Genomic DNA, 25,729 nt, shown 5'->3' on the forward strand with positions numbered 1-25,729 from the left:
GCTTCAAGTCGCCAAAATCAGGGACTGGTAACAGAACGTATTTGGGTATTGGTATTGGTATTGGTAATGGTTTTTGAACATTTGGGTATTGGTTTTGTTATTGGTAATGGTATTTTCAAGGTTTTGTTACGTTTTTTTAAATGTTATGTTTTTATCAAAACGTTTGGGTATTGGTATTTGTTTTGGTATTGAGGTTTTGTTTTTTTGTATGTAATTTTGAGATTTTTTAGTGAAAAATAACCTGCTTTGAAGCTTGAGCAGAAAGGAAATTCTGTTGAATGCATAGTTATCTCAAAAAATCAGTTTTAATGTTGAAAAATACAAAAATTAGGATCTGTGTGATTAACTTTAAATCAAAATTGAAGAGTTGAAAAACCACTTTGGTCGATTTTTAACCATGTTACATGAATGGAGAGGTCTTCAGGCACCAAAATCACAAAAATACAAAAAAAAGGGGGGGAAATGACAATAAATTTACCTTTTTTTCACAGTTTTTAGGGTAAAAAAATAACATTTAAAGTAACAGGAAAACGTTTTGGTATTGGTTTTGGTATTGTTAAGTTTTTCTCAGAGGAAGCGGTATTGGTATTGTTATTTGGTAATGGTATTTTAGTGTTGTGGTATTGGTATTGGTTTTGGTACTGTTTTTTTGCATATTTTAACGTTTTTTTGCGTTATTGTTAAAAAATGTTATAACGTTACCAGTCCCTGGCCAAAATCGCCACTTTAAAATTCTAAATCGCCCAAATAAATCGCCCAAATTCACTGTTTAAAACAGCGTTTAAAACTCGAAAACACCCTGTTTAAAACGTGTTTTTTCTGTACCAACTTATTGTATGTCAATTTTTCACAGAAAAAAGGTATAAAAGTAGAAAATCAGCGTTCTCATTTTTGATTTTGTTTTGTTTTTTTCTTCTAAAAACCCGTTTTTCCTGATAATTTTCTAGAGAAAATGAAAAATATCTCAAGTCGCCCAATTTGCGACTAGTCGCCAATAGTCGCTACCCTCTTTTTTTCGGGTGATTTCAACATTCTGTGAAATTGAGGAGAAATCTCAAGTCGCCCAATTGGCGACTAGTCGCCAACGTCCCATTTTGGGCGATTTTTGGTCACCTCAACTCGCCCAAATGGCGATAAATCGCCCAATCTGGCAACACTGGGCACCTCTGGCGGCTCTGGGGAAAGACCAGGAGGCCTATTCGGGCCGGGCAGCGCTAGTATCGCTGGACGAAAACGTGATGATTTGAAATTTGGTGCAATGGTGAATTACTGAATAAATGCTGAAATATCGAAATGAAGTGATGATTTTGATTTTTAAAGTTGTTTTCACGATCAAGAAACTGAAAAATCACAAGTACAACGGAAAATTGTGCTTATTTCCGATCATCAGTTTTCAACTTTATCACGTTTTCGTCCAAGGACAACTAGCGATCCAAGCGGATGCCCGGCCCGAATTATGGAATCGCGTTACCATAACGAAATTCGTTAGGGATTCGTTAGGTACCGCTTTCGTTAAGTTCCTGTATTATGAACGATTCGTTAACACTTTCAGTGCCACCATACATTTTCCGAATTTGCTTCTGTCACCCACAGGTGGGTGACATAAATTTTACTGAATATGATCATGTCACCCACCGGTGGGTGACACAGCCCAATTTGGTTATCATAATTTCTGAATGCAATTGTAAACCAAATTTGATCATATGTTGGCTATGTTATGTAGTGTATGGTAGCTACAACTCGCCAAAGTTTCATCACGTTATCTATATTTGGTGTGGCTACACATTGATCAACACACAAGAAATATAAAATCAATTTTTAAAAAAACTTTCTTATCAAACTCTACATATTACAAAAGTATATCACATAATTATCAAGTATGAAGTTTTTGAAAACATTTGTGACACATGGCTGGCTTATTTGGACATTTTTCACAGAATGTTGACACCTTTTTCACATTTTTTCGTGTTTCTGCTCGAGTTTTTGAAGTCCTTTGATTGGCGTAACAATTCACGCATCCTTTTCGATGAAGACGGTTAGATCCATCCCTTACAACATATTTAGACAGCGTATGTAAGTCTTTATGTCTAGCTATATGTACTGAAGCTGGAGGGCCTTGAATATTTAGTAATGAATAGATTATTTGTTCACGAAAGTTCAATAGTGACATAGGATGAAAACCAGGGACACGTGCATTATACTGATTGTATAATATCAATGAATTGACTAAAGCAGTTCCAAGAAGTAATTCTTCGGCAACTTTATGGTACCATCTAACAGTTTTTCTTACAGCAGTCTGATAAGAAGATAACTGGTCGGATATATCAGTACCTAAAATAAAATAAATACACAACAATTATAAATTGAATACTAAAAAAAGAAAAAAAAAGAGATCCAATCAAATTGAACACCATGCAATCTTACCTTGTTTGCTTTCATTGTATTTCAGAACAAAATTTGGTTTGTATACAATTTTATTGTCTTTTTTTTTTGATTGCACGCAGATCCAACCTAAATTTCGTACTCAGCATTTGCACTAATCTTTTATCCCTCCAAGCCATGAAAACAACTTTATTTTTATTTTCATACGCAACCAGATCACCTCGTTCTAAATCTTTCAGCTGAATTTTTGGTATTCTTCTTCGATTAGACCTTACAGTTCCTAAAATGTATGTTTTTTTTGTTAGCAATCTTTCAGCCAATGGAACTGAAGTGTAAAAGTTGTCAACTACTAGTAATCGACCTCGATTCAAGTAGGGTGTCATAAGTTTCATCACTAAATCATCAGTTTTCATATTTTGTTGGGCCATATTTTTCCCTGCATAAATACAAAAAGAATACGTGTATCCCATTGGATCACATAATTTGAATATTTTTACACCATATTTATGTGATTTTCCAGGGATATACTGACGAAAGTTCAATTTTCCACGGAAGGGTATCATTGATTCATCTATTACACAATTTTGGCCCAATTTTCTACGCAACTTGAAAGATTTGTTCAAACTTAGAACTAGCGGAGTCAATTTTTTCAATCGATTTGGATCATCAGCTCTTTCATTCTTGTTGAAATGCCATAGTCTCAGTATCAATTGAAATATATTTCTACTCATAGAATTTCGAACTAGAGGATTATTATAGAGTGGTTTCTTGCTCCAGTACATCCATAGCGCTGGATAATTGACAACTCCCATATAGAGCAGAAGTCCAATGAACTTTTTCAATGTTGCTTTAGTAATGGGGATCCATTTCTTGAATCGACTGTGACGAGTCAAACGACTATTTTTCAGCTGTTCACCATTCTTATTGGTGGCAACTACCATTGTATTCAGTAATTTGTTTGTTAGGAACAATTCAAAAAACGCTATAGGTGTATTTTCTCGAGGATGAAGTGCAGCTTGAGGTGGAGAACGAAATCTGAATATTTTTGGATCGTTTGTAAGTATTCCCCAGTCAGTCTGAAAGATGGACAAATAAAAGATGATATTACATAATTATAATGCAAATTATATAAACAAATTCACTTTATAGTTGAGTGATTCCAGTAATTTATTTTCACATCATGGTACTCATACTCACATCATTATCATTGTTTCCATCATCACTAGATCCATCATCAGATTTCTCACTTTCCTCATCAAAGGTACTTTCATCAGAATTTGAATTTGCAGTTGAATCATCTGCAGTATATAATGGGTCAATGTTGGAATCGTCTTGATCACTATCACTAAGGCTAAGTTCAACAACAGAAACGTCTTCTATGCTATCATCTTCAGAATCTTGCACAGTTTTACTACCACCTTGTCTAAATTCTCTTGAACTCATACTTCAATGTACTACAATTTTTATAAGAAACATCAGATCGTTATCATACTTTGTTGTTCCTTAGATTTTTTGAATTTATCACATTTTTTTCAAGTTGTTTTCAAAATCTGAGATGAAATAATTCTGGAATGGACTGGAATGTCTGGAATTTCAGTAAAAATATAATCAAAGGACTCCATGGACATGAAATAATAATGCCTGGATGTTTTTTTTGAAAAAGTTCAGGTATTGCAAAACTGCGAGTCCTGGAATTTGCTTCTGTCACCCACCGGTGGGTGACGCTTTTTATGCTATAAACACCCTCTATTGGCTGTAAGTAACATCATCATAAAATTGGAATTACACTGACATGCTCCGTTTTCTTAGGAAAGCAGTGTTGCAAGTTTGGGGATTCAACATTGAAATGAAGTGAGCAAGTTCGAAGTTGTTAGTGTCACCCACCGGTGGGTGACATGGCACTCAAAGTGTTAAGATTCAAGTTTTTCCCAATTTTGCATACCACATATGTCAACTTTAAATTAAAAATACACAACATTTTCAATGAGCACGTGTGTGTTTTTAAACACCAAAATGTTCGTAATTTTATCCTCTTTAAAATGGGGGTTTTCCCAAAGCTGTACCTCTCACCGTTCAAAAGTTCTCGAAGTTTAAAGCTGCGAAAACAGGCATGCAAGAGGTAAGTATTGAACTTCAAACTAAAATTACTCAAAATTTTGAACGAACATCTAGGTATTTTAATATCGCAAAATGTTCGTAATTTTATCCTCTTTAAAATGCTTCGTAACCGAAAGCTCTACCTTTCATCGTTCAAAAGTTCTTGAAGATCAAAGTTGCAAAAACTGGTCACTTATCAACACACTAAAAAGACTGATAACAGTAATAACACAATTTGACCACTTCCTGCAACTTTGATCTTCAAGAACTTTTGAACGATGAAAGGTAGAGCTTTCGGATAAGAAGCATTTTAAAGAAGATAAAATTACGAACATTTTGCGATATTAAAATACCTAGATGTTCGTTCAAAATTTTGAGTAATTTTAGTTTGAAGTTCAATACTTACCTCTTGCATGCCTGTTTTCGCAGCTTTAAACTTCGAGAACTTTTGAACGGTGAGAGGTACAGCTTTGGGGAAAATCCCATTTTAAAGAGGATAAAATTACGAACATTTCAGTATTTAAAAACACGCACGTGCTCACTGAAAATTTCAACTATTTTATGTTAAAAGTTGACATAAGTAAACGCAATAATCCGTAACGAAGGTTTCTTTAGGATAACGACACCTTCCAACCTTTCGTTATGTAAAGAGCCAAAAACTGGTCAAACCACTTCTTAACGAACGGATAACGAATCGGTAACGAATTTCGTTATGGTAACGCGAGTTCATAATAGGCCTCCAGGAAAGACATAGAATTTATTTATCTAGAAAAGGATGTGGCAACGCCGCATTTACGTTATCACAGCTGTGGAAGGTATAAAGCTCTTTAATACAAGTACGGAAATAGATTATGCTCTTAAGAAAGTCTTAGCATTTTGCGTAAGTTTTACGTAAAGCTCTTTAATACAAGTATGGAAATAGAGTATGCTCTTAAGAAAGTCATAGCATTTTACGTAAGTTTTACGTACTGCGCACGCATCAAATCAGCTGTTCGTGTACAACGTTGCACCCCATTGGTTGCTGTAGTTTTTGTCTTTTATTTGGTGCGTCGACCGTATATAATGGACGAATAATTCAAATCGCAGGAAAAGACAGCCACATTTTGGATGCAGAATCCTGGAAACGTTCTGCACATGCGCCAAACATGATGCTTACGGCGTTGGTGGAGAGAGAGACGGTTCTCTGGTTCAACCCACGTTCAACCAGTGAACCGTCTCTCTCTCCACCAGCACCGTAAGCATCATGTTTGGCGCATGAGCAGAAGGTTTCCAGGATTCTGCATCCAAAATCTAGCCGTCACATTTTGTCATTTTTTCACCGTTGAATTATTCGTCCATTATATACGGTCGACGATTTGGTGAAGAAATAAACGTACGAACCATTTAAAATATATAATTACAACAACGCCATTATAAAATACATCGAGAGATCGAGAACGGAGAACGGATTAGAATAAAACTTACAACTACGGCGAATGTACAAATGTGAACGTCAGTGTTACCACCAAACGCCACGCTAAAACTAGTAAACGATCGTCTCAGCCACGAACAAACGCCAAAAAACACCAGACACAAAATTGTCAACACAACACTCCCCTACAATTTTGTTCTGAACAACGAACGATAATAACTACGCAAATACAAATTAAAAATACAACGATACAATGAATGGTCGATAAAATAAATAGATACGCACGTCAGCTCGCCTATAAATAAAAAAACACACGTCAGCTCGCTTACAAATTAATAACGCACGTCAGCTCGATTAAAAATTAATAACGCACGTCAGCTCGATACAAAGAATACAACGGACAAATGCTCAATAAAAAAGAACACAATAGGTCAAAATTACGATAAAAACACACAGAAAAATGCGCTCAACTTCGAATAAATAAGATTAATGATAAAAAATCACAGGTACGAGATAAAATAAACACCTTAAAAATAACATCACAGTGAAACAGAGTTGGCGCGATTCCAGGAGCTTGAGAATCGGATTCCAAATGGTGTGATTCCACAAAATTTTGAGTCCCGATTCCGCTTATCAGATTCGCCAGATATAGGAATCCGAATCCGAATCGTAATTTTCGATTCCGATTCCTTTCGCGACTCCGATTCAGATTCCACTCACGACTCATCTTAGGATCCTCTCACAACTCCAACCAGATTCCTCTCACGACTCCAGCCAGATTCCCATCACAACTCCATAAATTTCATAAAAATGAAGCATTGAAGATGAAATGAACATTCTAACAAACATTAGTAAATAAATATAAAGGCTCACCGGTGTTATTTTTTTTGTAGGAGTGGGGGGTGAGGCGTGGGGAGGGGGCAATTCTAAATTTTTCGTACATTATTGTGTAAAATATGTCGATTGATATGAATTTTTCGAACATTATTGTGTAATATGTCGAATAATATGTTTTCGAAATCGTAGAATCCGAATTTGGAGTAATTTTTTTTGTAGGAGTGGAGGGTGAGGCGTGGGGAAAGGGAAAATTTCAAATTTCTCCTACATTATCCTTATCGTGTTATATGTCGAATAATATATTTTCGAGGTCGTAGAATTCGAATCCGGAGTCATTTTTTATGGTGAAGGTGGAAGGTGAGTCGTAGGTTCGCATGGGTGGGGCCCTCTCCCCAAACGGTGATACTTGAATAGCACTCGACCCTAAAAACTAGCTCAAGATTCGAATTCTGCGACCTTGAACACATATCAACCAACATGTTACACAATATTATAGGCAAAATTTGAAATTTCTCCTCTCCTCTTGCCTCGCCTCATACCCCTGCGAAAAAATAACCCCAGATTCGAATTGTACGACCTCAAAAACATATCAATCGACATATTACACATTAATATAGGCAAAATTTGTAATTTACTCTCTCTCCCCTTGACTCACCTCCCACCCCTACAAAAAAAAATATCTCCAGATTCGAGTTCTACGACCTAGAAAATATATTATTCGACATATAACACGATAATGTAGGAGAAATTTGAAATTTTCCCTTTCCCCACGCCTCACCCCCCACTCCTACAAAAAAAATTACTCCAAATTCGGATTCTACGATTTCGAAAACATATTATTCGACATATTACACAATAATGTAGGAAAAATTCAAAATTTTCCCTCTCCCCACGCCTCACTCCCTACTCCTACAAAAAAAATAACTGCAGATTCAGATTTTACGACCTTGAAAACATATCAATCGACATATTACACAATAATGTACGAAAAATTTAGAATTGCCCCCTCCCCATGCCTCACCCCCCACTCCTACAAAAAAAATAACTCCAGATTTGGATTCTACGACCTCGAAAACATGTTATTCGACATATTGCGCATCGATCAGGGTCGAATCCTAATAATACTAATTAATTTTGTAGATTTTCTGACTTACCCCAAAGTGGGGTAAGTCAGAACAAGTTACATTTTATTCGATTGTGCGAAAGCTACTGCGACAATCGCGCTGAAATTTTCACCATAGGTTAAGAACCCTTATGGGAACCTACATACCAAATTTCAGCCATATTGGTTCATTAGTACGAGAGTAACAGCTGATCAAAGTTGAAATTGTGAAAAAACGTTCTGACTTCCCCCGGTGCACCTTATGTAAAATTTTCAACTCACCATGTTATTAGTAAAACAATGATAAATTCTAAATTCATCATTCAGATTCACTTTCACAACCACTTTTCAGCGCCAACCGGCAAAAATTAGATAAAAGAATATTTATGAAAGTTACACTTTTTTGTATTTGTGCTTTTCAATTGAATTTGGGTGATTTCGTTCATTGTGAGAGTCTAGAGAATCGTAATGAGGAGTCGTGAGAATCGTAATGAGGAGTCGCGAGAATCGAAATATCGGAGTCGCGAGAATCGAAATATCGGAGTCGCGAGAATCAAATTACCGGAATCGCGAATCATAATACATTTGCGATTCCTGCTTGAAAAGAGTCAGATTTCACATTTTTCGATTCATCTGTCAGGTGAATCGAAAATGGAATCCGATTCCGGAATCGGATTCATGCGATTCTCACGACTCCTTAAAAAAATCGGAATCGCGCCATCTCTGCAGTGAAATAATACAATAACTCAGCGGATAAGAACGATTTAGCACGCTTTGTAGAAACTTAGAAGGGATGTCCCTTTTTCAGCTTCTTTTTCAGCACTCTTACACTTCGCTTCTTCATGGCCATACTTGCCACATTTATTGCATTTAGGCCGATCTTCACCATACTTCGTACAATACTTGGCTAAATGACCGCTCCCCTGACACCTGTAGCATATTGGACCTTTCACAGGTGGAACTGTAGCTGCTACCATCGCTGCTCTCGTCGGACTGGAACTAGGCTCAGCTTTCTTTGCTTCGGCTACCACTTTCTCAGCCTTCTGCACGATCTTTTCTTCCAGAATAATACTCTCGATATCTTCAATGAATACTTCGCCAGACTGTAATGCAGCTCGAATTGTAGAACGCGCTTCTAAACGATGCTCAGCTAAACCATTCTTCAGATAATGGATATGCTCGGATTCGGAGATGTTTCCATCTTGAGCTCTCAGCTGATGGACAAGGGTCGAAACTTCGGCAGTGGGACATTTGACCCCTGTGCATTTGACCCATGCGACATTTGACCCACGATTTCAGCAATCCGCCATTTTTGAAAAAACGACATTTGACCCATGGGACATTTCACCCACGTTTTTATCAGTGTTTACAAAATACCAGTACGACATTTGACCCATGAGAAACAAAGCAAAGAAGTAAGTACATATTCTGGTAGTAAATTTCACGAGGAATACAAAACTTCTACTCAAATTGGCTGAAAAACTAATATTTTTCAGCATTTTATTAAAAATCGAACAGAAACGGTAATGTTCCATAAGAAGCAATGTTAAAATTCAAGCGGTATACCGCTTGCTGCTTCTTATCAGTGGCAGCACACTAGCGCTCCAACCCTACGCACGGCCCGAATACAGATATCAAATTTTGGTATTTTGGTATTGGTATTTTATTATGTTGTGGATTTTTTTTCGGTATCTGGTATTGGTATTGGTATTGTACCAATATAATACCGAATAAAAAGTGTGTTTTTAGGCCAAAATTAACAAAGTTTTTCCATTTTTTTTTAGAAATTACACTTTTTTTCTATTTAAACACGTCAATTTGCGAGTTCAAGGTTCATCATTATCACTTACAAGCTTTTCAATATGAGTAATTTATTAGTTATTTTATTTATAATTTTGTAATCAATCAAAAAATTCAAAATACCACAAAATACCAATACCAAAATATACCATTGAAAATCATTTCGGTATTGGTATTTTGGTATTAATACCGTTATAACGTCTTTATCGGTATTTTGTAAATCGGTACTCCCTCTGTCTGAAAATCGGTATTGGTAAAACGGTATTTGTAAATTTTTTCAAAATTTGCCGGTATTGCCGGTATTGGTATTGGTATTTGAATATCGGTATACAGCCCTGCTGAAAGCTAAACTAAATCTAAGCAAGTTGGGGGGGGTATGAAAGCCAAAACGTGAAAGCTAGCCAAAACCAGAAGTTTTATTCATTCAGTTTTTTTTTGCAAATATTCAATACTCTGTTCTGTAAAAGTGTAAATTTAAATTTCTTGCTTTTGGCTCTAATCAATATTACGAAAAAAAAAACTAAAAAACACGTAACAAAAAGCAAAAACCCTTTGCAATCAGCGAATTTGACCATAGAATTATCCAGGGCTGTTAATACGAAACGAAACGAAACGAAAGACACGTAACGAAACGGAAAATTTTCCCTCTGGACACGAAACGAGACACGAAACGAAACGAATCAAAAAAATTACACGAAACGAAACGTTATAACGAAACGAATCATTTCTATTTCTTCAATTTTTGATTTTTCATTGCAAGTTTTTTTGTAAATTTCGGCCAAATTTTGTCAAATTCACTCAAATTTCATCCATTTAGAGCCTCTAGAGGGGTTCTCTTCTTCATTTATTAATGAAAATGTCCGCTTTTCTCACTTTTTTGGCTGAAAGGAAACGAAACGAAACGACACGAAACGGCACGAAACGAAATGATACCACTTTTATGGAACAAAACGAAACGGTATAACGAAACAGTTTGGTTCAAAGAGCTCAACCAAAACGAAACGAAACGTTTACGTTTCGTGTCTAACAGCCCTGGAATTATCAAGAACAGAGATGCTAAAGGCTCGTTTACACTATGACAGTACTGTCATGAAAGTCGCTGTCATGACAGCAACTTTCATAATGTAAACAGAACTGTCAGCACTTTCACTTTCACTGTCGCACTATCATGCATGCATGATAGTGTGACAGCACTGTCACATAAGTGGAAGGTGTTTGAGTTTTTCTCTTACCTTTATAAATTATGACTAATGTAAAATGAAGTTAAATGTTTAATATGTTCATATTTCTGGTCATATTTTATGGTTTAAAGACAAAACAAGCTGGTTAGGTCAGATTGAAGGGTTGAAAGTGTCAGTTAGGTGTAAACACATCTGTCATGAATGCATGAAAATCAACAGCTTTCGCGAAAGCACTTTCACAACAGCGCTGTCATAGTGTAAACGAGCCTTAAGTTACCGGTAATTTATAATTGGGTAACTTACCGGTAAGTTACCGGTAATTTAAGTAACTTATAAAGTTTCACCAAAATGGTTCAGAAGATCAGAATTGAGATGGTGGTTACCTTAAAATCATCCAAAACTTCCAACAACTAACAGAAATTTGCTAGGGACTTGAGTTTTCCCAATTTCCCAATTTCCCAATTTTGCTCATTTGGGCATGGGCTAGGGCAGAACAAAAATTTCTGCCCCTCCCACTCATTCTTCAAAAAATTTATTTCTAATCACAGCGCACCCCAACAATAATTAAAAAAAAAAAAAAAATATTGATGATTTTCTCAATTTTTTTCAAAATTCCTTCACATTTAAAAATGAAAAAATAAAAATGAATTTTAAAAAAAAAGTAAAATGCTTGATTTTGATTTTGAATTTTTGATTATTGATTTTGCTCAATTTCTGGAATTCCTTCACTTCTTTAGCAATTTTTTCACCTTGAAAAAACTTGGAAAATTTGATGAGTATTAAGTAGCTGTGGATGCAGAAACTTTTCAATTTAAAAAAAAAAGTAAACTAAAATCAGTCATGAATCATTATATGAGATTGTGAGATACTGAAATTTGAATTTCAAACCACAAGTTTTTCAGGAACTCCTCACAAGGAAAACCTAAACAGCCAAATTCAAGAACAAAATTAGGTAGGTATGGCAAATAAATCAGAAATCACATTTTCTTTCTCAACGTCAATTGTTGTTTCTCAAGTTCAAGTTCAAACCACACAGACACAGCATTCAAATTTCAAAAAGAAAAAAAAGCACAACTTTTGAAGATTTGTAATAGGTACCTACCTATTTATTTACACATTGAAAAATTGTAACTTGTTGTATCTAGACAGCTATAGGAACACATGCAAACATCCAAAATTACCCTTGTCAACATTTCTATTGAAAATTTATAAATTACCGCGGTAACTTATGGTAATTTATGTCATGGTAACTTACTGGTAACTTACCGGTAAGTTCTCGGGTAAGTTACCGCGGTAAGTTTCCATGCATCTCTGCAAGAAACTTTTTAAAAAATGATTATTTTTTACACGGATCTTACAAGAATCCATAATCTGAATTCTGGGACTCCGGCTGGATTGTCAATTCATTTCTGATAGAGTAAAATCTAAAATTCATTCCTATAATCTACTACCCCAGTAGATTATGGATTACCTATCAATTTTAACTTGTTTGCAATCTGGTAAAAAAAAAACAGCCCATTTTCAAAAACTGATTTTATATTAGGCCTACTTTTTGTGAAAAAAAAAAAAAAGATTTCGACAATCCATAATCTAGATTATGCAAAATCAGGGTTGTACAAAAATGTGTTTTTTTAAAAAAAAACAAAAAAAACGTTTTTTTTTGTTTAAAACGTTTTTTTTGTTTTAAAACAGTTTTTTTTACTTGTTTAAAACTATGTGTTTAAAACGCGTTTTAAACACGTTTAAAATGTGTTTTAAACACAAATTCATTCGTTTTGGGTTCATCAGACATCAATTTTTAAGATGTGACGTCATAAAATAGCTATAAAGCTCAAGAAATATTGAAAAATTGGAATCAAAACATAAAATGTGTCTCTAAAAATACTGTTTGTTCAATTTCACTTTTTTTCAGCAAGAAATTAAAAAAAACGTGTTTTTTTAGGAAATCGGCGTTGAAAAAAAACACGTTTAAAACAAAAAAAAACTGTTTTAAACTGTTTTAAATGGCCTTTTTTGTTTAAAACATTGTTCTGTTTTTTTTTCAGTTGTTTTAAACGTGTTTTAAACATGTTTAAAACATTTTTGTTTTAAACATGTACAACCCTGTGCAAAATCCCTGTAAAAAAGACATACTTTAAAATTAAATCACTTATTTGATATCTTTCAAACATATACCTAAAACATAGGTACCTAAAGGCAATATACTTTTCGAATTTTATTTACATTTTTTGATTGAACAAGAACAATAAAATCAACAAAGTTACAGAGTACAAAAAAAGTCTGAAAAAAAACAAAAAAACTGAATCTGAAACCACATTTACACATTGAAAAAAACAAAATTTTTTGTTTTAAACGTGTTTTAAAAACATTTAAAACACGTTTAAAACAGGTCAAATTTTACACTTGAATTTGGGTTTAAAACAAAAAATTTGTTTTAAACATACAAAAAAAACTGTTTTTTGTTCTTTTTCAAAAAAAAACTTTTTTTTCCAACACTGCGCACAAATCTGTTCACATTGTACAACGTCGCACTCCATTGGTTGCTCCAACGTGTGACAACACCAACCTGTCATGCGCAGTACGTAACACATACGTAAAATGCTATGACTTTCTTGAGAGCATAATCTATTTCCATACTTCTACCTTTGAGTATGTAATATTATATACTCAAAGACTTCTACTTATATTAAAGAGCTTTATGGAAGGAACTTGAAAGCAGTTTTACCAACGTGTTGTAGGGAATAAAAGGTGTTGTACGGGGAAAATGGATCAGTGCATGCACATTGCATAATTATAACATCCCTCATGAGAACAATCAAGTAATACATAATGTGTTGTAGGTATGGCTAAAAGTTAAGGCTCGTTTACACTATGACAGTGCTGTCGTGATAGTGCTTTCACAAAAGTTGTTGATTTTCACACTTTCATGACAGAGGTGTTTACACACAAAGTACACTTTCAACTCTTCATTCTGACCTAACGAGCTTCTTTTGTCCATAAATCATAAAATCTCACCAGAAATATGAAAATAGTGAACTTTTAACTTCATTTCACACTAGCCATAATTATAAAGGTGAGAAAAAAACTCAAAACACCTTCCTCACTTTCACTGTCATGCTCTACTATCATGCATGCATGATAGTGTGACAGTACTGTCACAGTGGGGTGACAGTACATGACAGTGCAATTTATACTGTGAAAGTTGCTGTCATGACAGCACTTTCGTGACAGTACTGTCATAGTCTAAACGAGCCTTTAAACTACGCAGTGCATGTTGAAATTCTATTAGAATATTATAAATATGGAGATGGAATCATTGTCAATGTTATCAGTATTTACTTTTTTCAAAAGGAGGTGAGATTGCAGCAATCAATCACTTCAAAAGCGCCAAAATGCTTAAAATTGATTATTTTCAAGAAAAAACAAATCTTTGAAAAACAAAAACTATCGATACTATTGATATTTTTTTCGATATTTTTTCAATTTTCATTAAAAACTGATAATGGATGTGATTCCACGAACTTGGAGGTTTATTACTGAAGAAATCAAGGGATTTCATAAAAATATATTGGTGCAACTTTTGAGAGAGAAAAAAAGAAGAAACAACGATTTTTTTATTAAAAAAATAAAAAATTCAATAAAACTTAATTAATTAAAACATTACAAACATCTCATTTCATTTTAAATGTACTCGAATCAGAGCTGAGGTGACTCGGAGTCGCGTTGGGGAGTCGCAACGGTGCGACTCCGAGTCGGACGGACTCTTTTGAAACTCTTTAATTAAAGGAGTCGCAATTGCAAGGAGTCAGATTCTTTTTTTTTGAAGAGTCACACCACGTGAGAGACGTTCAAACAATAAATTTCAAGAACTTAATTGAACTGAACAATCAGATTTTGATATCTGAAAAAAAATTGAATTTGAGTGATCGTCTCAATTTGGAATTTGAGGATTTTCCTCAATTTTCTACAAATGATTATGTCGATTTCTAAAGTCAAATCTACATACTTAAGCAGACGGAAACAAAAAAAAAAACAATATGATAGATATTTGCAAGAAAATGTTTTTCAGCTTAAAATTTTTTCGATTGTTTTTCTGAATTTTTTTATAATACCAATACACGAATGGGAAAAATTTAATTTTTCAAGATACGAAAAATGTTTACATCATCGCGACAATATTGGAATAAAATAGAATAAAATAATGCCAAGGTTTTCAATCTTGACCAAACTTTACTTTGTAATTTCAATTTCATAAAAAAAAGTTAAAATTGAAATGAAACTTTTTGAAAATTAAAATAAAAAATCCTAATGTTTATTAATTAATTTTTTAAAAAAATGCTTTAAATAAACTTAAATTTTGTAAACGAAAAAGAAGCGCACAGATTTTGAAATTAGTTGAAATTTTATTCTGGAATAATTTTAAGGAGAAATTTACATAGATGAAAGTTTCTCATTTCAATGTAAAAATTGAGAAATTACTGTTTGAAAAAAAAAATCAAAAATAAGATCAAAAATTCAAATCCAAATCTTCCCAATAGTCTTCGATCAGAATCGAAAACCCCGACGTTATATTTTATTCCATTTCATTTTTATTTATTTTCTTGAATGTAATAAAAAAAGTATTTTGAAATATCAGATTTTTAGAATGTTTTTTTCGACTTTTAAATTTTGTTTTGGATTGTTTATATTTACCATATATCTCATCTTGGTGAAAATTTTGAATTTTTTTATGTAAAATTTTACACCGATTCTGAGATTTATTTTTTCAGAAAAAAAAACGTGATCTACTCAAAAAGTACTTGTTTGATTTTCAATCATATTTTTTTGGTAACTTTTTCCTACAAAAAAATTATACTTGTCCCAAATTGTAGAAAATTTAATTTCCAATCATCACAAGTCGTTTTTTGTACACTTTCAGGAAAAAAGCAGGAAAAAAATCAACCAACCTCGAAATAGAAAAACTGTAGGTACGTCTGATGTTTGACAATTTTTTTTACCATTTTCAATCCAAGGAAAATAAATATCTAATAATAGGTAGGTATTGTAAACGCAACTTAAATATCACGGAATCCCTGGGGGCTGGGAAACGGGAAACATCCACCATCCATGTACGTACGCCACTGCCTGTTCAATATTTTTCTAGTCTGTAAAATTAGTTAGTATATGATCAATATTCAACCACGTAGGTATGTATTTCATAAAACAGTATGAGTTATTGGAGAGAAAATTACCAATCAATATACTTCAATCACTTCATATTCATCTGCTTCGTTCTCAGCAGCCGCAATTTCATCTGCAATTTAAATAGAATTTATATCCTGCTATTATGAATATACATACCTAGATAATTATCTAATCGAAACGAATCCATGCATACATAGATCATAGATGTATCTATAGGTACGTGTCTAAAATTGTTACTTTGATTCAGACCTTCCTCAACCTCAGCAAAATTAAAAAAATGCTTTGCTCTTTGCAAGAATTCTTCAATATATATGTCTTCCAGTTCCATTTTCAGCTCTGCATCTGGTATGTTTCGGACCATGTCGATTTTATTATTCAACTTGTTTGTCGCTGCCGCGACCTGTCTATCCTGTCGATCCCACTTTTTATTTCTTGAGAAAGTAACTTTTAACCCAAGGGCCATTTGTCGAAGTTTGTTACAAGCGTCATTTTCCATGAAACGTAAAGATTCTATAATCAAACAAATTGAACGCATATGTATTGAATAGTTTTGGGCCCAAAAAATACTCCAGAAGCGCATATTGAAAATTGCACTAAAACTACATACAAAAAGATTTAATTTGTGATTGTGACGAAAACATACGATTTTCAATACAAGGATTTATTTTATTTTAGAATTTTTTTTAAAAAAGAGGTTCTTCTGATTATTATACAATCAAGTCATATTGGTTTCTGCGCACTTGTGAGGTTCCCTTGTATTGTAATTTCAAAACCTCAATCCCATAATTCCTGATTATTTTTTATTTATTTTAATGAACAAAGTAGGTACTGTACCTAATGATCTTCCCATTTTGGGATGCGCCATCCTTCGACTGTCTGAAACGTGTAATGTCATATTACCGTGAAAAGCCTCTTGGTGATTGTTGGTGCGGCAAGGGAGTCCATGTACAGAGATCATTTGAGGTGTGATACCTGTAATTTCAAATAAGTATTTTTATAACAATCTGGTTGAGCTTTTTTTAAGAAAAGAATTAAAAGATCAGGTTCCAATTGAAAGGTTTAACCCAAGAAGTGTCTGTCATAAGTATAATTCAAGTTGACAAGAGGCCCTTCTTTGATTCAATGTTTCAATTTCACCTCAGTCATATTAAAAAACTAAAACATAACAAAAATGAACTACTTAGTTATTTGCTAATGGGTATGAGTATGATTTGAGGAGTCGGCCTGCAAAGTGACCTAACTGCAAAAAAATGATTTTTGAGATAGCAACGCTATCTGATAGTTTAGGACATGCCCTACAAAAGGAATATATCACCTTCATCCAGTTTCACTCGTAACACCCCTTTTCCCCCCTTGAAAATGATAAAATTAAAAGCATGGCCTGCAAAGTGACCTTATTTTTACGATTTACCGAAAATGTGTTTCATAGGGTACTGTTTGTTGAAATCAAAATTAATTTTAACCCCTTCTGAAGAAATTTAAAAATTTTGGAGACATCGAAAATCGCACTGGAGGCTCCAGAGTGATTCGAAATGGTAAAATCGTAAGTTGAGAATAAGCCACAACTCCAGCTTTAGCTACCCAGCTTCCTGTACATAAAACAATCTTGAATGAATGAATAAATCTTTGCTTTCATAAAAAATAACATACGCAATGAAAAACCGGAGAAAATTGCGTACATATCACTAAAAAACAAAAAAAAAACGTATGTGCGGCCTGCAAAGTGACCTAACTGCAGCATTTTTCATTTTTGTTGCACCCTGTAGCGAACCCGTGTTCATATTTTTCAGAAACGAAAAGGTGATTAAGTGAGTGAGGGTTGACCCTTTCGATTCCCGAAAACAGATTTCGAAAATGTGACTTTATTTTCCTAGGACACGTTTTTCTCATTTATCTCGAAATCAATTTTTTGCAGTTAGGTCACTTTGCAGGCCGACTCCTCATTTATCGTTACGACTGAATAGGTGAATCGCACGACAGAAAAGGTGGTCTAAACGACAGGCCCCACAAATAAAAGAAATGCCCGACCAAAAAAGAAATTGAACGACAGAAAAAAAAGTTGAACGACAGATAAAAAATTTCCACGACAAATAAAAAATTGAACGACAGTTTAAAAAAATTGAACGACAATAGTAAAAAAAAAAATCACGACAGAAATATCCATTAACACGTCTATTTTTAATTTTTTTTTAATCCCTCAACACGCCTATTTTTACCAAAAAAGTTACAAATCGAATAAAATGAAAAAAATGTAAATTTTCATAAAATGATAGGAGGGTAATTCTCAAAAAGTGGTAAATTTTGTGTACACAGCAAATTTCTCAACGGTTTTAGCATAATTTTTTTTTTTTTTATCTATGCAAGCTTCACATTTTACATTTGGTATTGAGATTTTTAGCCCTCCTTTCATTAGTGTACATTCGGTTTTATGTATACCCCAAATCTCCTTCGACTTGTGTGTCACGCGCCATGTTTTTGAAAATGAATGATAAGTAAATAAAGTGTAATGATATTCATTTTTTTCGTTGAAAAAATTGACGAATTCTCATTATCATAGAACGCAAAGGTACTGTATTATTCTGCAAATTGCAATCTCAATAAGTCCATAAGAAACCTCACATTTTACATTTGAAAATTGTCACACAGTTTTTGCACCAATTTCAGAGCAATTTTTAAGTAAGTATTTTTGCTAGCTTCCCAATCCAACATTTTATTTATATCGTTTTTTCGTGTATTTTCAGATTTGCAATTGGATAAATTGTTCTGTCGTTTAAAATTTTATTCTGTCGCTTAGACATCCTTTTTTGTCGGGAGGACTTGTCTTGATTAATAATTAAAAATAGTCGCTCTGACTCATTATTTTGTCGTTGAAAACCTGTCGTTGTAAAGACCTAACTTGTCGCTACCACAGCATTTATTGTCGTTTGCTGGTGTCGTTCAAACACCCTTTTCTGTCGTGCGATTATATATTTCCCTTTGCTAATTACCTACCCACTCACCTACTAGTTTTTTTATTTTTTTTTATCTGATGAAAAATTGCTAAATTTTGAACATTATGTTAAAAAAAAGTTATGAGCTAAAATTTATTCCTGACGAGGTAGGTATTAGTTATAAGTATTAATTTTCGTTATTTCTATATTAACACTTACGTTGAACCCAATAAGTATGCATGTAATCAAATAACTCTGGTACTCCCAGTACACCATTGAATTCGACACATGCTTGCTCAATAATGGCAAGGCCCCTGACAATATATTCCTCCGGTAGCAAGGGCAAGGCCATCAACATCCGTATTGATGCTTTTAAGTCAGGGTTATTTCGCATAGGTACTATGAGATGCAATTCCCCACATTTCTTCTGAATACACTGTACCAAAAAAATACATAGATGATAGGTAATTAGTATATTTGAGTAAGTGAGGACTTATTCATAGTTATGTATATAACACATTTAATTTGAAAATTTGTTTTATGTATTAAAAAAAAAAAAGCTTTTGCCAAAAGTTTTTTCTTATCAATTGAAAATGTTCAACACACCAATTTCTCTGAAAAATTGTGCTACCTTCTAAATGTCTTGAATCCATATGAACAGAGTAGGTATGTATTTAAAAAATGGCACAAGTTTTCCTTTAAAGGAAACACTTTGAAATCATGAATATGTTTTTAGTTGAGTAAAAAATGGGGATGTTCAAAATTAATGTTGTATACGATTTTTAAAAAGATTTCCAAATTTTCTAAAGGTTACATTTCTATAATTTTATAAGATATACATATTTTTTTATAATCGAGTCTGACTTTTGATTCCTTAACAAAAATGTTAGTATTTTGTACCTAATATTACTGACTCTTCTTCAAAAGTCATAAATCAATGAATGAGATTTGTAGATATTCAACCCAAAAATATGTCCATTTTATAAATTTTTGATGTCAGCCGCTATGGTATGTACAGTGATGGCAAAACTTTTTCATTTCAGTTCAAGTTTTTAGTTTTTAGTTTCAGTTTTATTTTTTTCAGTTCAAGTTTTCAGTTTTTAGTTTCAGTTTTATTTTTTCCAGTTCAAGTTTTCAGTTTTTAGTTTCAGTTTTACTTTTTTCAGTTCAAGTGTTTTAGTTTCAGTTTTCAGTTTTGATTTTTTCAGTTCAAGTTTTTAGTTTCAGTTTTCAGTTTTGATTTTTTCAGTTCAAGTTTTTAGTTTCAGTTTTTCATTTCAGTTTCAGTTTTCATCATTTATTAAGGTTCAAAACGAAATGAAAAAAAATTTCTTTTCTTTCATGAATTTTTTCATACTCATACATTAATTTAATAGTCGGGGAGCCCACTTAAGGATAAATTGCACCCCCTCGTCGATCCTCCGGGACAACTTTTTTCTTAAAGGGGAAGTCCTAAGGAACATTTCTAGCCCTTGTACTCAAAAAAAAACTTGGCCCTACTTACGAAATGGCGTCCATTTTGATTGACAGGTGAGCCGAAATCGCAGATTTCGTGTTCAAACATAGGACTTGCACAAAATTTTTTAAACCGTACAAAGGTAGATCGAAAGATCAAGCAAAAATTTATCACCTATCAAAATTTCAAGTGCTAAAGTACGTTTTTCGATTTTTGGTGAATTTTTGAAAATCAAATTTAGGCCAAAAATGAGGGAAAAAATCAAAATTTTACCAAATAGACCAAGAAAGCTGAAATTTTGGACACACCCTATTTTCGACATGACAAATCGATTGGAAACTGTTTCAAACCGGTTCGAGCAGTTCTGGAGCCTCCAGCAGATTTTTGAAACTCGAAATTCCCACAAAATTTCACCAACATGGAGTTGGAAAGCTGAAATTTATTCTGTAAACTAATTTCAATGCGCTACGAAGTACTGCAGGTGAATTTCAAATCGTTTTGGAGCCTCCGGCGACTTTTTGATTATTCCTGGAGCCTCCATCAGATTTTTGAAAATTTAAATTTTTACAAAATTTCATCAAATGGCGATGGAAAGCTTAAATTTACTCTACACTCCAATTTTAACATCCTCTGAAGACGACTTCAAGTGGGTCCAAATCATTTTGGAGCCTCCCAACGACTTTTTGAAAATTACTGGAGCCTCCAGTAGATTTTTGAAACTTGAAAGTTGAAATTCCCGAAACATTTTACCAAATGGAGTTGGCAAGCTGAAATTTACTTCGCAAACTAATTTCAATACGATATGAAGTCGACTACATGGTGGTTTCAAATGGTTTTAAATGATTTTGAAGCTTCCAGCTACTTTTTGGAAATTTCAATTTTCCAAAAAACACCACATGACCTCTCAAAAAGTCGCTGGAGGCTCCAAAACGTCTTGAAATCCACCAGCAGACGACTTCGTAGCGTATTGAAATTAGTTTGCAGAATGAATTTTGACTTTCCATCTCCGTTTGATGAAATTTTTAGGAAATTTATAAAGTTTCAAAAATCTGATGGAGGCTCGAGTAATTTTCATAAAGTCGCCGGAGGCTCCAAAACGACTTAAAATCCCCCTGCAGTTGACTTCGTAGCGTATTGAAATTAGTTTGCAGAGTAAATTTCGACTATCCAACTCCATTTGATGAAATTTTGTGGGAATTTCGAGTTTCAAAAATCTGCTGGAGGCTCCAGAACTGCTCGAAACGGTCTGAAACAGTTTCCAATCGATTTGGCATGTCGAAAATAGGGTGTATCCCAAATTTCAACTTTCTTGGTCTATTTGGCGACATTTTGATTTTTCCTCTCATTTTTGGCCTAAATTTGATTTTCAAAAATTCGCCAAAAATCGAAAAACGTACTTCATCACTTGAAATGTTGACAGGTAATAAATTTTTGCTTGATCTTTCGATCTACCTTTGTACAGTTTGAAAAATTTTGTGCAAGCCCTATGTTGGAACGCAAAATCTGCGATTTCGACTGACCTGTCAATCAAAATGGCCACCATTTTGTAAGTAGGGCCACTTTTTTTTTTGAGTACAAGGGCTAGAAATGTTCCTTAGGACTCCCCCTTTAAGAAAAAAGTTGCCCCAGAGGATCGACTGGGGGGAGGGTGCAATTTATTCTTAAGTGGGCTCCCCGACTATAATCTAATTTGCTACTTGGCAACAGAAACTTCATAGGTATTTCAAATTCAAACATTTCAAACTCAAAAATTAAGTATGAATAAATAAAATCCTGGCCTGGGGGCTGAAAAAAAGACAAGTTAATGGTATGCTACTTGGAAGGAGGATTGCATCGTCCTTTTGCCGACAATAAATTGTTATTTTGCCACAATAATCAAAATTTTATAATTAATGTGCTGAGCAGTGAGCACTGTAGTATCAAAAAACTTTGAAAATCCAGTAGTTCTGCCCCAGCAAAGCAAGGCCAAAAGTTTTCAGTTTTGGAAAATTTGTGATTTAAAAAGTAGAACAATATCAATTTTAATGAAAAAATTAGGTTTTTCTGATCTCAACATTTTTCAAATTCAATAGGTTTTTTGAAATTGTAACCCTGAGAAGAGAATCAAATTGACAATGACAATTGACATTTGACCCAGGCTGGCAACTCAACGAGGGCAAAAGATTGGATAATTTGTTGTTCAAAAATTAGAACAATATAAAATATCAATTTTATTGGGAGAATTCGCCATTCGGTTTTTCTGAATTCAACTTTTTCTAAATTTCATCAATGGTTTTTTCAAACTCTAACTTCTGACTCTAAGCGGAAAGAAGGGGTTCAATTCAAATTGGCCCGAGCGAAGCGAGGGCAAAAGCTTTCGAAAAAAATGAAAATTTTGAAAATAGATTGATGATTTTGTCGACAAAATTCAGTGAATGGCAAAACTTTTTCATTTCAGTTCAAGTTTTTAGTTTTTAGTTTCAGTTTTATTTTTTTCAGTTCAAGTTTTTAGTTTTCAGTTTCAGTTTTATTTTTTTCAGTTCAAGTTTTTAGTTTTCAGTTTCAGTTTTATTTTTTTCAGTTCAAGTTTTCAGTTTTCAGTTTAAGTTTTTCTCATTTCAGTTCTAGTTTCAGTTTTAGTTTCAGTTTCTCCATTTCAGGGAACACAGGAACGTAAATTTTGGAAATTTGATTGAGAACGAGAACGGGAACGGGAACGCTTCTGCTTATGGAGCACAAGAACTAGGAACAGGAACGAGGTGCTGGATTTGGGAGCAATAAGGAACAAAGAACGGCGTTCTTTATTGTGAGAACAAAGAACAGGAACGGGAACGAGCACTTCCGCGTTCTCACAGCACTGGCGGCTATTCCCGAAATATTTTTGCCTCCGCAATCGACGTAATCGAACGCAATGAACGTAAAAGATTGCGTCGTTTGCGTCGATGAAAACCAACCGTGTTGAGCGTAATGTGCGTTATTTTAATATTTGAGTACCAATTATGTTTATAAAAGCCCAATCAACAATTAAAATTTATTTTTTTTCAAGATAACGCCAATAATTTGCAACGCTTATTACGTCGATTGCGGAGATTGCGGAGGCAAAAATATTTCGGGAATAGCCGCCCTGCATGCGCCAAACATTACGGTGCTGGTGGAGGACGGTTTACTGGTTTGCTAACATGAGTTGAACTAGTGAACCGTCTCTCTCTCCACCAACGCCGTAGTATCATGTTTGACGCATGTGCAGAACGTTTCCAGGATTCTGCATCCAAAATGTGGCCGTCATTTCCTGCGATTTGAATTATTCGTCCATTATATACGGTTGACGAATGACATGAATGTGATGCGTGCAGCGATAAGGGGGCAATTGGTGAAGCAACCAAAATTTTTTTTTTTGGTTTTTCCTATGTAAAATTGTCTGAGAAATTCAATGGTGTACTTGGAATTTGCCTAGGAGCAAAACTCACAACGATAGGAGCGCTCAAACATGAGAATTGTAAAAACCTAGTTATGAGAAAAATGAGTTTAAAGTTTTCACTCATTTTCTTGTCTTTTACAACTGCAAAAATATTTTCTAAAAGGTCTAATCACTTGTATCTGACTGGAAATTTCATGCGGAATCCAATTCTGCAGTTAGTTTGCTCATACGACCAAAAATAAAATTTTGATGAGCACTTTTTTCAATTTACACCATGTAAATTCATCATCCAAAATTGAAATTTTCTATTCTAAAAGGTTGCCACCACAAATACTGTGGTCTGTGATGAAGAATAAAGCGAAAACGCACTCCTCCCCCTCCCCCCCACAATCAGGAATAATTTTATGATGATTTTACACTCTGCGGATGCACTGATGAATGATGCCATTGAGTAACATGAAAGTTACTCCGAGTTCTATTTTTTAGTTGCTCATGGTGTCACAGTGTAGGAAGAACTAAAATTTTACTCTTTGGGTAAAGAAAAAAGAAAACCAAGACTAATGACATAATTTTAATTTTAAAAAATTCTGAATAATATTTTTGAGTTTTGTTTTTTACTTCAAACCAACCAGGGCTTGCAAACCGAAACTAAAACCGAAACCGAAACCCTCAAAAACCGATTAAAATTGCTCAAAACCGAAACCAAAACCGAAACCAGGAGCGTTATTTTCCCACAACTAAAACCAAAACCGAAACCGGGAGCGTTATTTTCTCAAATTCAAAACCGAAACCGAGAGCGTAACCAATTGAAAACTGAATTGGTTTTGGTTTTGGAATTTTTCAGGTAATTAGCCCAATTAATACTGCATTTTTGGTAAAAATGAAGTAAAAACTGATGCTAAAAGTAAAAAGGCCTGAAAACTAAAAAAATTGACAAATTTGGCACTGCCAAAGTGCAGCTTTCTAGTCACATACACAAAGTACTTGAAAAAATGATCACTTTCTTGGCCTTCTTCCTTCTAAAAAAAGGAGAAAAAAGGAAAAAACCGAAACCAAAACCAAAACCGAAACCGATTCCTTTGAAATCAAACCCTTTAAGCAAAACCGGAACGAGAGAGATATTATTTTTGAAAACCTAAACCAAAACCAAAACCGAAACCTTTACTTTTTCAAAAAACACAAAACCGAAACCAAAACCGAGAGTGATATCTATCCGGTTTTCAAGCCCTGAAACCAACATAAAAATGAAAATTTTTTATCCGTCCAGTCTTGAAAACTGCCTAGAATGATGAAGCAGGGTTGCCAACATACAAAATTGATGAAAACTAAAAATCCCTGATTTTGTTTTTTTTTTGGGTTTTTGGCTCTCCTGAAAAATTTGCATTATCACCAATTGCCCCCTTATCGCTGCACGCATCACAAATATTAAATATGCTCAGTATAGACAGTGTAGAGGAAGACGAAAATCTAGCACTTTCAGAAACGTCAGTAACGACGTCGCCGCCTTATAGAGAGCGCTCGCGGCGAAATGAGGGCTACTCTCTCGCAACATTATAGGGAGTTTTATATGAAACACACATTGTACACGATCAATTTTTTCATTTTTATAGTTTTTGCGCTGGTCGCGAAAAACTATATTGTTTTCTCCAAAATCAGTCTCCACACTCCATGAAATTCACGAATTTTACACTTCTAGCCGAAAGCCAAAAGCCAATTAGCGTACAGTATTTGAATAGATAACCAATCAGAGAAAAGCGTTTCTGTAAAACCAATCAACGATCAGTATTCGTAATAACCGATTGCGAGACTAAATTTTATAAACTGAGACAAATTACATTTTCAATATTTTCATATTTTTTTGTACGTTTAAATGAAATTAACACGATGAAAGTTGAAACACAGAATTTATTGTTGTCAAAGTTATTTCTTATTTCTTTTAGTAAATTTTATCA

General features: G+C 34.0%; 1 protein-coding gene and 1 long non-coding RNA gene across 2 annotated transcripts; both read right to left on the minus strand.

The window, feature by feature from the left end:
- Positions 1 to 1,811: 1,811 nt before the first annotated feature.
- LOC135841141 (piggyBac transposable element-derived protein 4-like) lies at positions 1,812 to 4,382 on the minus strand. Its single transcript, XM_065357957.1, has 3 exons — positions 3,580 to 4,382; positions 2,425 to 3,458; positions 1,812 to 2,331 (listed from the first exon to the last, which is right to left on the minus strand). The coding sequence occupies exons 1-2, from the start codon at positions 3,823 to 3,825 to the stop codon at positions 2,475 to 2,477; spliced, it is 1,230 nt and encodes a 409-aa protein (XP_065214029.1). The 5' UTR covers positions 3,826 to 4,382; the 3' UTR covers positions 1,812 to 2,331; positions 2,425 to 2,474.
- Positions 4,383 to 15,189: 10,807 nt separating this feature from the next.
- Positions 15,190 to 17,466, minus strand: LOC135841099 (uncharacterized). The gene is made up of 4 exons (XR_010557844.1): positions 16,829 to 17,466; positions 16,244 to 16,504; positions 16,042 to 16,103; positions 15,190 to 15,954 (listed from the first exon to the last, which is right to left on the minus strand). It is a non-coding gene; the product is annotated as an uncharacterized LOC135841099 (long non-coding RNA).
- Positions 17,467 to 25,729: the final 8,263 nt, after the last annotated feature.

Source organism: Planococcus citri, chromosome 3 (assembly GCF_950023065.1).
Source record: "Planococcus citri chromosome 3, ihPlaCitr1.1, whole genome shotgun sequence".
Lineage (NCBI taxonomy): Eukaryota > Metazoa > Arthropoda > Insecta > Hemiptera > Pseudococcidae > Planococcus > Planococcus citri.

Excerpts from the sequence above, each read along its gene's own strand:
- LOC135841141 (XM_065357957.1), bottom strand. The coding sequence starts at position 3,825 with ATGAGTTCAAGAGAATTTAGACAAGGTGGTAGTAAAACTGTGCAAGAT. Across the intron at positions 3,459-3,579 it reads ATGGAAACAATGATAATGAT|ACTGACTGGGGAATACTTAC; the intron begins GTGAGTATGAGT and ends TCCATCTTTCAG.